The 9,928-nt window shown below is 36.3% G+C and overlaps 1 protein-coding gene across 12 annotated transcripts in view; it reads left to right on the forward strand.

Annotated features, from left to right (window-relative positions):
• The window catches only part of LOC106871743 (brefeldin A-inhibited guanine nucleotide-exchange protein 1), a 171,554-nt gene extending 164,379 nt beyond the window's left edge, over nucleotides 1-7,175 (forward strand). For all 12 annotated transcript variants that reach the window (XM_052970066.1, XM_052970065.1, XM_052970068.1 and 9 more), the window contains one exon: nucleotides 1,891-7,175. In XM_052970066.1, the coding sequence (XP_052826026.1) occupies nucleotides 1,891-2,025 (135 nt within the window). In that variant the 3' untranslated portion in view covers nucleotides 2,026-7,175. The remainder of the gene's footprint in view (nucleotides 1-1,890) is intronic.
• The last annotated feature ends 2,753 nt before the right edge of the window (nucleotides 7,176-9,928 follow it).

Genomic DNA, 9,928 nt, shown 5'->3' on the forward strand with positions numbered 1-9,928 from the left:
AAAGGGAGTCAAATCGGTGGGGCGGGTAATCTAAGAAGTAATAAGAGAAAGTCTGGATAGTGAAGTAAGCTACATCTAAGCTATTTAGATGGGTTGGTGAGGAAATATCTAAATGTAGAAGAAGAAGATAAAGCGATAAATAGATATAGATACAGAGATCTTAAAGGTCGTAAGGGATAGATATATATGAGCTGTGTCTGTCTATATCAGTGGTGGGTCGTAAATAAGAAGTGTCATGCCAGAATAGACTTGAAACATGAAACAGGATATTCTTGTGGTGAGTGGTCAGTGGTCAACCTAAGCGAATTACAACTTAAGTGTACTAACCTATCTACATACACTTATCTAGATGAAGAAGGGTGAAGGGAGTATGTAGGTAGGTAGGTAGTAGAGTTAGCAGTTGGAATAACCATCCAAGGGATAAGTATATCCGTTACTACTACAGGCATCAATTACCTATGTTAACCCTGGGCATGGATATGCAGGCATACTATGCTCATAGGAGACAGGTAATAACAGAATAAACAAGAATTTATCAGGTATCAAATTTAAAATAAGCAGAAAATGGAGAAAGCTTTTGATCAACAAACAAATTGACTACCATCGGTTAATTTTTTTAAAATTAGTTTGTTGATCGAAAGTTTTCTCCATTGTCTGCTTATTTTTTATACATACATATACATATATATATATATATATATATATATATATATATATATATATATATATATATATATGCTGCCTGAAGGTCACAGTGACATGAAACTCAAGTCACAAGACAAACTAACAGCTTCAGTTTTAATTTAAAAAACCATATCTTCTACAATATGTATTGTGCACTTTCTCAATCATTCGACACTGAACACCCTACGCACATCACACACACACACACACACACACACACACACATATCAAAAACAAACACATATCAAAACAAACATATCAAAAACGGGGAAGCACAGTAATGTGTGACATGCAAACAGAATTGGGCTCGGTTTGGGGCTCCACAATCTACTCTGATATTTAGTATAGTAAGATGTGAGGCACCAAACTTAGGATAAGCTAGAGTATGGAGCATGAGCCAAATGGTGGAGATGAATACAGACATTTTCCTGTTTTATTCTGACTCGTATATAATCCATAGTCTTCACTAAACTTGTCAAAGTATTCTTCATGTTGTATTAACATATTAATAGGCACACATATGTATTCAATACTTCTTCGCTTTATTACCCAAACATATTCAAATGTAAGCTCAGTGCAGTACCAGGCTGAACAATCAGCTTCACATACATACACACACATGTAAACATGTTGCAAGTGGATAGATAGAGCATCAAACTAAATACTTTATTCTTGGTTTAAATCCCATACTGGTTCAGTTTTGTTTCCTATCCTTTCAAGATTGATGAAATAGGTACCTGGATTGTTGTTTGCTGTGATTGACTATACTCTTGAAGGTAGTACTCCAGCATGGTCACAATCTGATTACTGAAATCAGTAAGAGAACACACTCATACTCACTTTCAAAGTTAGTGCTACCATATTTGAAGCAGGGAACATTAAAAAGCTAATCAGAAATAAATATGCTGACAAAAAGTAAATAGTATTAATCCTGTAACTAATGCTATCTTCATTTTAGTCCAAAGAGTATGGGAGACAACTCAGGACATGTTTCAGTCATATTCTGACCTTAGTGAGAAAGCAGGGTTTCCTCTTACTCAGTATTTATTGAATTAGACTAATACATCATGCTCATAAGCATTTTAACTCCATAAACATAATCCAGCAGTGTTCTCTTTAGATTTTAGTTAAGATTTTGCTATTTGATGTTTTTGAAACCATTGCCTAAGTGAATGTCTTTCATGTTTTCTCTTCTGTTTGTTTCAGTTCCGTGCCCACGCCTCTGTATATTACCCCTATATGTGCGACACTATGGTGTTTGATTTGAAGCCCGAGATGAGATCGATACTACGAAAATTCTTCATCCGCGTCGGACAGACATTCCAAGTTTGCGATGAGTGAGTTAGCAAAGGCTGCGTCGCTTGCTGTTGCTGCTGTTGTCGTAGTATTAATAATTATTATTATAATAGTGGTGGTGGTGGTGGTAGAGTCAGAACAGTGACTTGATGGATTGCCATGGTGGGGATATTGTAATTGTGGCAGTGACAGTGGTGGTAGAGTTGGTGGTATTAACAACTGGAGTGTTGGAAGAAGTATGGTGGTGATAGTGGAGGTAGTATGGTGGGGATTAGGCAGCTTAAACTCTAGAATGGGGTAAAATCCAGAAGAGTGTTATAGTAAGTAAGGTTATTTATGAGTATGGCTTCAATGTCCTGACTGGGGTGAATACAGCAAATGTGCTACAAATGGAATTGCCCTTTATTTTCACCTCTCTCTCCTCCGCTACCAAATTTCTTCCTTGTCTGTATGGTGGTAGTGTAACACACGCACGCACACACACACACAGCATTCTATATTCCAGCTTGGCCAGAACAAAATTTTTAGCCAACCATCTTGAATGTATACACACACACACACACACATATACTATACATGAGTTGCTTTTTTTTTATAGATGTTTTCTGTTCCCTTCCATCTCTCAGGCTTAATGAAAAAATGTTATTAATCAATTAATTAATTAATGACTCATTATCACTATTTTATCTCTTTACATTTCTTCTTTGTAGTTGTAGCATTTTGTCTAATGCTCCACCATTTCTACCAATAATACTAATGGGAAATGGTGGTGGTGGTGGTGGTTGGGGTGGCTTATTATTATTATCATTATCATTGTTATTATTGTCATTATTATTATTTGCAGAATTGGTATAGTGTTGGACAAAATGCCTTGTAGTATTTAATTACCTTCTTTTATGTTCTGAGATTAAATCCCACCAAGGTTAACTTTGCATTTCAGCCATCTGAGTTCAAATTCCACTGAGGTAGACTTTACCTTTCATCAGTCTGGGGTTGATAAAACAAGTATCAGTTGAGTACTGGGAGTCTGAGTTATTGACTAAACCCTACTCCAAAATTTCAGACCTTGTGTCTATAGTAGAAAGAATTTTTTTATTATTATTGGTTCCTGAGGTTGATTTTGCCATTCATCTTCCAGGGTCAATAAAATAAGTACAGGATGAGTATCGGGGTTGATGTAATCAGCTTCTCTCTCCTCCTCAAAATTCCTGGTCTTGTGCCAAAATTAGAAAGAAATATTAGTATAATTGGTTAAGGCAGCAAGCTAGCAGAATTGTTAGATTATCAGGAAAAAATGCCTTCTGATAAATTCTCTGATTCAACATTCTGAATTCAAATCCTGCCAAGATCAACTTTGTCTTTCATCCTTTCAGGATTGGTGAAATAAAGCGCCACTCAAGTAGATGGGGTTGGTGGTATCAACTAACCATCTCCCTTCAAAACAGCTGGTTGTGTGCCTAATTTAGAAATGATTATTATTATCATTAGTAGTAGTAGTAGTAGTAGTAGTAGTAGTAGTAGTAGTAGCAGCAGCAGTGAAGGTGTGTGGCCTAGTGGTTAGGGTGTTGCATTTACAATTACTAGATTGTGGGTTCAGATCCTGGACTGGGTGGCACATTGTGCTCTTCAGCAAAATAATTTCATTTCATGTTGCCCTATTTCACTCAGCTGTAAATGGAATAGTCTTCTGATCAGGGGGAATGTTAGTCTGCTTATTTAGCCAGAAGGGTTGCATCATTCAGTTCTCTTTGCCTTATTAGACTTATACTAAGTAGTTCTTATTTCAGTTTTATTGGTTTTACCTTAATGTTTGAATGAAAATCAGTGACAGCCCTCACTTTTCACTCCTATATTTTGGCATTATAAAACAAAAAATGAAATGTCTTTTTTCTCTTATCCACACACACTCAAGTTTCCTAACTTCTGTTGGAAGTGGACAATTTACAGGCATTATTGCCAGTAATATAGTTACAGGTGAATCCAAAGTTTCAGTTTTCTGTGACCTGACAGCAGTAATATTAACAAGAATAACAGCAATAGTAATTATCTGAAGCATATTAGTAAGGCCACAATTATTGGTTGATGAGCATAGCCAATTAAATAACCCACACTACTACTACTATTAGTAGTAATAGTAGTAGTTTCTTGCCAGAAATTTTGTATGAGTGGACAGTCCATTAAGTGGACCCTAGTACATGACTAGATCCTTTTACTGACGCCAGAAAAATGAAATGTAAAGATGACCTCAGATAATACCGTGTTCCTATGGATCATTTCCTTAAGTGTGTGTGTGTGTGTCACAATGGTGTCCAAATAATGATAATAAAATTACACCCAAAAGTGATGAATAAAGGAGATTTTTGCTTACCACTAGTTACATCTTCTGAGTCTCCAGTTACAGCTACTGCCCTTCTCTCCCCCCCCCCCACATCTCCTGCAGTATATTAACTGTTATTGTTGTTCTTGCATTACTCAGCCCTTTGTCTTCCTCCCTTTAGTTCTTACTTGGATTAGTATTTTCCCTTGTCATCCTAGCTGGTCAATGACTCTATCCTGTACATCTACTGTCCACTGTTGTCTGCCCCTCTACATGTGGACAGTAATAGTCAAAAAAATACAAAAATTACTTACTAAGTGAAATGGTAGAATCTGTTGATTTTTGTACTTAATACTTGTATTGTTATATGGCTGAATGGTTAACATGTTTGACTTGTAATTATGGGGTCCTTGGGTTCAATACCAAGATACAGCACCTCCAGAAAATGCCTTCTACCATAGCATGGGAGTGGAATTGAATAGACAATTGTGTGGCAGTCCATCTGATTGTCTCTACATATGACACCATAACACAACATAATGCTGATGATACCTGAGGATTACATCAAAGGTTTCAAGTGTCTGTAGAATACTCGACCACTTATACTGAACTGTAATTCATTGGTGAAGCTAATGTGAGCCTGGTTTACTTTTTTACTTTGCAGGTTTAGTTAAATCCTTCAGATGAATTTGTTTTAATAAGCTGCCATCACCCAATTTGAAAATGGTCAGCATGCTTAGATGAAAGATCAATGCAATGTCTGCCTTGATAATCCCAACAGCCCTGACTTAATTCCCTACCAACATGGCATCAGATTAATGACACTACAAAAGATGATGTTCGGAGGATGTTGAGATGCATGATAAATCAGCAGACACATCAGCTCTTTAGTAATGTTTGACTAGCTTCACAAAGGTACATGCTTGGAGATCAAAGCATCTGTTCTCAGTCAGCATGGTGGACACATGATATGCAATTCAGATAACAGCTTCAAATACCTCCAAACAATACAACTCAGTTTGTAGGGACCAAGTTCCATGACTAGCAGAACTAAGTCTAACAGTCCCTGGAATACATAAATTTTAGTTCATATCATGCTATTATTTTGGGACTTCAGGGGTCCCATATCAAGCAGCTTTGTATTATTGTTCCTCTTAGAAACCAGTATGTTAATTCTTTAGTATATTGGGGTGACAAGACATTCACTTTGTGACTTCTTTCCTATAACTAATATATATATGAAACACATTTATAAGTGCAATCAGCACTTTGTTTATTGTTTTCTGTTCAATCTTACAACAATTTAAATAAAAATTTAATTCTTTTTTAATCATCATTAATTAAGAGAAAATTTACAATGACTGTTCAGTTTAAAGGTGTTGAACCATGTAGGACTACATGTTCATAGTTTCAGATTATGTAATTTTCACTGAATTGTGACTCTGAGCAAGGCACCTAACACTGCTTGCTCCAGTCAGTCAATCTGACTGAACGACTTAAAATAAACCTGTTCTATTCCTTACTTTAAGTTGGGTGGTTAAGTGTTAAAGAAAAAACAGCAGGCCATTCAGTCAAATAAATTACTTCATCAAATACCCAACTGACTATAACATAGTCTGCTTGCAAGAATAGAAGTCATGGTGTTGATTGATAAAAGTTAAAAATTAAAAAAAAAACAACTACCTATTAACACCTAACCTAACCTTAACTTTATCATACCTTCTATTAAGAGTCCCTTCATGCAACTATTCTTCTGTGAAATCTGTTCATTTTTTGTTCTTTTATTTATATATATATATATTTTTTCTTCTTGATTCACTTCACCTCACTCCAATTACAAAGCTATTTAGAGGCAACAAGCTTTGAAAGGAATGCTGGGTAAATGAGGTGAGGCTGATTCACATAAGCTTTTTGATACATGACAACATGAAATGAAACATTAATTGGTTTAACCAACAAATTTATGAAGTGCTGTTCTTTTAATGTTTTCTCTCATGCCTGACATTTTTATTTTTTTGTTTTTCATCTCCGTTCTTCTAGTTGTTACCTTCCCTTGCTTTGCTCTCCTCTCTCTCTCTCTCTCTCCACACGCCTTCCCATTTCCAGGCTATGGTTACTAGTGGGTATCTAGTTGGGGAAAGTCTAAAGTTTGTAAATAATAACTGTTGTATAATTTCTTATTGATGTGAAGTAAGCACCAATCTTGTTGCATAAAAGGAGAAAATCTTTGTTATAACTTCTAAAAAGTATATACATACATATGTGTGTGTGTGTATATATATATATAAATATATATATTAAAAAAGACGTTACCATTTTTGGGGTTTCATTTTTGTTTGTTCTTAATATATTACTTAGTTTTGTTCGATAACATTATTAACCCTTTGGTTTTTGTTTTCTTTATGTATTTTTGCTACATATTTATATTTAGGTGCAGGCATGGCTGTGTGGTTAAGAAGTTCATTTTGCAACCACATGGTTTTGGGTTCAGTCCCACTGTGCAGCACCTTGGGCAAGTATTTTCTACTATAACCCCAAACCATCTAATGCCTTGTGAGTGAATTTGGCAGATGGAATTTATATGAAAGCCTGTTATCTTTGTGTGTGTGTGTGTGTGTGTGTGTGTGTGTGTGTGTGTGTGTATGTGAGTAAAGGTGAGATCCAAGGATCCAGTCGTAGAAAGTTGGTAAACTTCGAGCAGTCTGTAGAAGGTATCAAAAAAACAACTTTCAGGAACAATAGTGGTTTATTGACATAGAAGGTTGTAAATTTTTCCTATATCGAAGTTCGATAAGCTGAAAAAAGTTATTCTATAGTTCATGGTTAGCAACTGGGGTTGCTGTGTATGCGAATAAAGATCCAAATTATATATATGTAATTGCGTGTGCATTTTATGTTAATCCCCACCACTGCTTGACAACTGGTGTTGGTTTGATTATAACTTAGTGTTTTGCCAAAAAAAAAAAGAGACCAATAGAATAGGTGCTGGTGTCAATTTGTTCAACTAAAACCATCAAAGGAGTATCCCACCATGGTTCCAAGTTCAATTACTGAAACAAGTAAAAGACTACTTCTACCTGAAGATCGGATTATATTAAGAGTACAAACATCATTGGGGTGATAACTCAGGCAGTCGTACTACAATATAATAAGTAGTTTGTGCAATTGATGGAACAAGGTCGGGGAGAAGAGGTACTTGTAAACAAACCAGTGAGTGATCCACTTATTCATAGACATTTTGAGAACAGTGAAACATGAAAATATTCTAGCCAGCTTTGCGTGTCTTTCTTGGGTTAAATCTGTAAATATAATCCATGTGTGTGTTAGGCATGTAAAATGCATTCAATACACTCTGTGAAGTGGTTGGCATTAGGTAAGGTGTCCAGCCATAGTTACTATGCAAAAGATGACATTGGAGCATGACACAGCCCTGCATTTTGCTAGTTACCTGTCAAACCTACACCTGTATGGAAAGTGGATGCTAAATGATGATGATGATATATATATATATATATATATATATATGCTTGGAATGGATGTACTCTGTGTTTGACAATTTTACTGTTCAGGTTTTAGCCCTTACTGGGGATCAAATTAATCTCCTGTTACATGATCCCACAGGGCTCTGTGCAATCTAAGGAGGGTCATAATATAATCTAAAGATCATGTCAATAACAGGAGAAAAAAAAAACATGCTCTTCAAGTTGGTATTCTTTTATTACATCTGTTAGACATGTTTCAGTATTCAATAATATATGATGCTTTTATAGTGTGGCATTATCTATTACTGAATACTGAAACTCTAATAAAGGAATGCCAAGTTCAAGCCCTAGTTCTTTTCCATTACTATATGTATGAATATAGTTTTGATGTAATAGAGTGTCTTACTTGAATTACATGTGTCCCTATTGTTACATCATCCTAGGATTTGGTTGGTGTGCTGTGTGGTGCTTGGTAGTTGTTGGGCTTTCACAAAATTATTATGTAGCTCCCACTATCTGTTTATCTATCTATCTATATATATGTGTGTGTGTATGTGTATTTATATAACTTAGTCTGCGACATGACCCTTTGTGGTACTTGGTAGTTGTTGGGTTTTCACAAAATTTATAATCTGTGTGTGTATGCGTGCACGTGCATTTACATAACTTAGCCAGTGGCACGACCTTTTGTGAGGCATCTGAGGCTAGGGCCATAGGAAAGATATCTTCAGCCCAGAGACCTTGACTGAGTGCTTGCAATGGAAGGGTTTCTACTAAAGGCACTCAAGAACCATCTGGTGGTGTTAAACCATGTGACAGATTGTCTGTTATCTCACACACACGCATAGAGCATGGCTTGATCTTCTAACCTGTCTTGGAGGGTAGCACTTATAAGTATTAACTCTGATCAAATAATCTGTCATTTATTTTGTGTGTGTATTGTAGTGAAATATGGGGTGTTAGCATCCAGTTAGTGTGAGTGCAGGAATATCTGGGTCAGTGCAGCAGTGCAATAGTGGTACTTGTGATGATGAGAAATTTTGAGCCGTAGAGAAGAGGTAGATCAGTAAAGATATAATAGCTAAATGAGGGTCTCTGTTTTCCTCCTTTTAGGTAATCGTCATCCATATTTTTGCAAGTGGATGAGTGATGTGAAATTACTTACATCAGTGTTGGTTATTTTAACAAGTGGAGGAATAAGTATAATGCCAGGGTTAGCAAAGTGCTTGTGATCAAGTGTGGAATTGGAGATGAGGATGTTCAGTGTTGCTGTGACTCTCAGAGATGACAGTGTAAATAATGGAACATATATACATACATACATATATCATCATCACTATGACATCCACTTTTCCATGCTTGCATGGATCATATGATATTTGTTGGGACAGATTTTCTTTGACTGGATGCCCTTCCTATCACCAACCCTCATTTGTTTTCAAGTAAGGTAATATTCTTGGCCACACATGTTTTCATGGATATTGTATGACACTCACTTTACAGTCATCATCTACAATGAAAACAAGGGGAGACACACTCATATCTATGATAGGCTTCTTTCAGTTTCCATGTATAAAACCCACTAACAAAGCTTTGTTGGCCCAGGGCTATAGTAGAAGACACTTCCTTGATGTGTCAGGATTGAACCTGAAACCATGTGGTTAGAAAGCAAATTTCTTAACCGCACCTGCATCCATTGTCATATATATATATATATATATATATATATATATATACTTCTGAGACCCCCTTCGGTCATGACTGACCATGGCATTGCACCTAGAAAGTTACCCTCCCAGGCACAAGTTCGGGCAAAGTTGTTTATGGAAGACCAGCAGTCACCCATGCATACTGGCCTCCCCTCTCCATGCCACCAGTGTAATCCAAGGGAAAGACACCTGTGACATCGCAACTCATTTCTACAGGTGAGTGAACTGGAGCAACATGAAATAAAGTGTCTTGCTCAAGAACACAACATGCAGCCCGGTCCGGGATTCGAACTTACAACCCCACGATTGTAAGCTCGATGCTCTAACCACTGAGCCATGCGCCTTCACACACACATATATATATATATATATATATATATATATGTGTGTGTGTGTATGTATATATATGTGTGTGTGTGTATGTATATATATGTGTGTGT

This window comes from Octopus bimaculoides, chromosome 8 (assembly GCF_001194135.2).
Source record: "Octopus bimaculoides isolate UCB-OBI-ISO-001 chromosome 8, ASM119413v2, whole genome shotgun sequence".
NCBI lineage: Eukaryota > Metazoa > Mollusca > Cephalopoda > Octopoda > Octopodidae > Octopus > Octopus bimaculoides.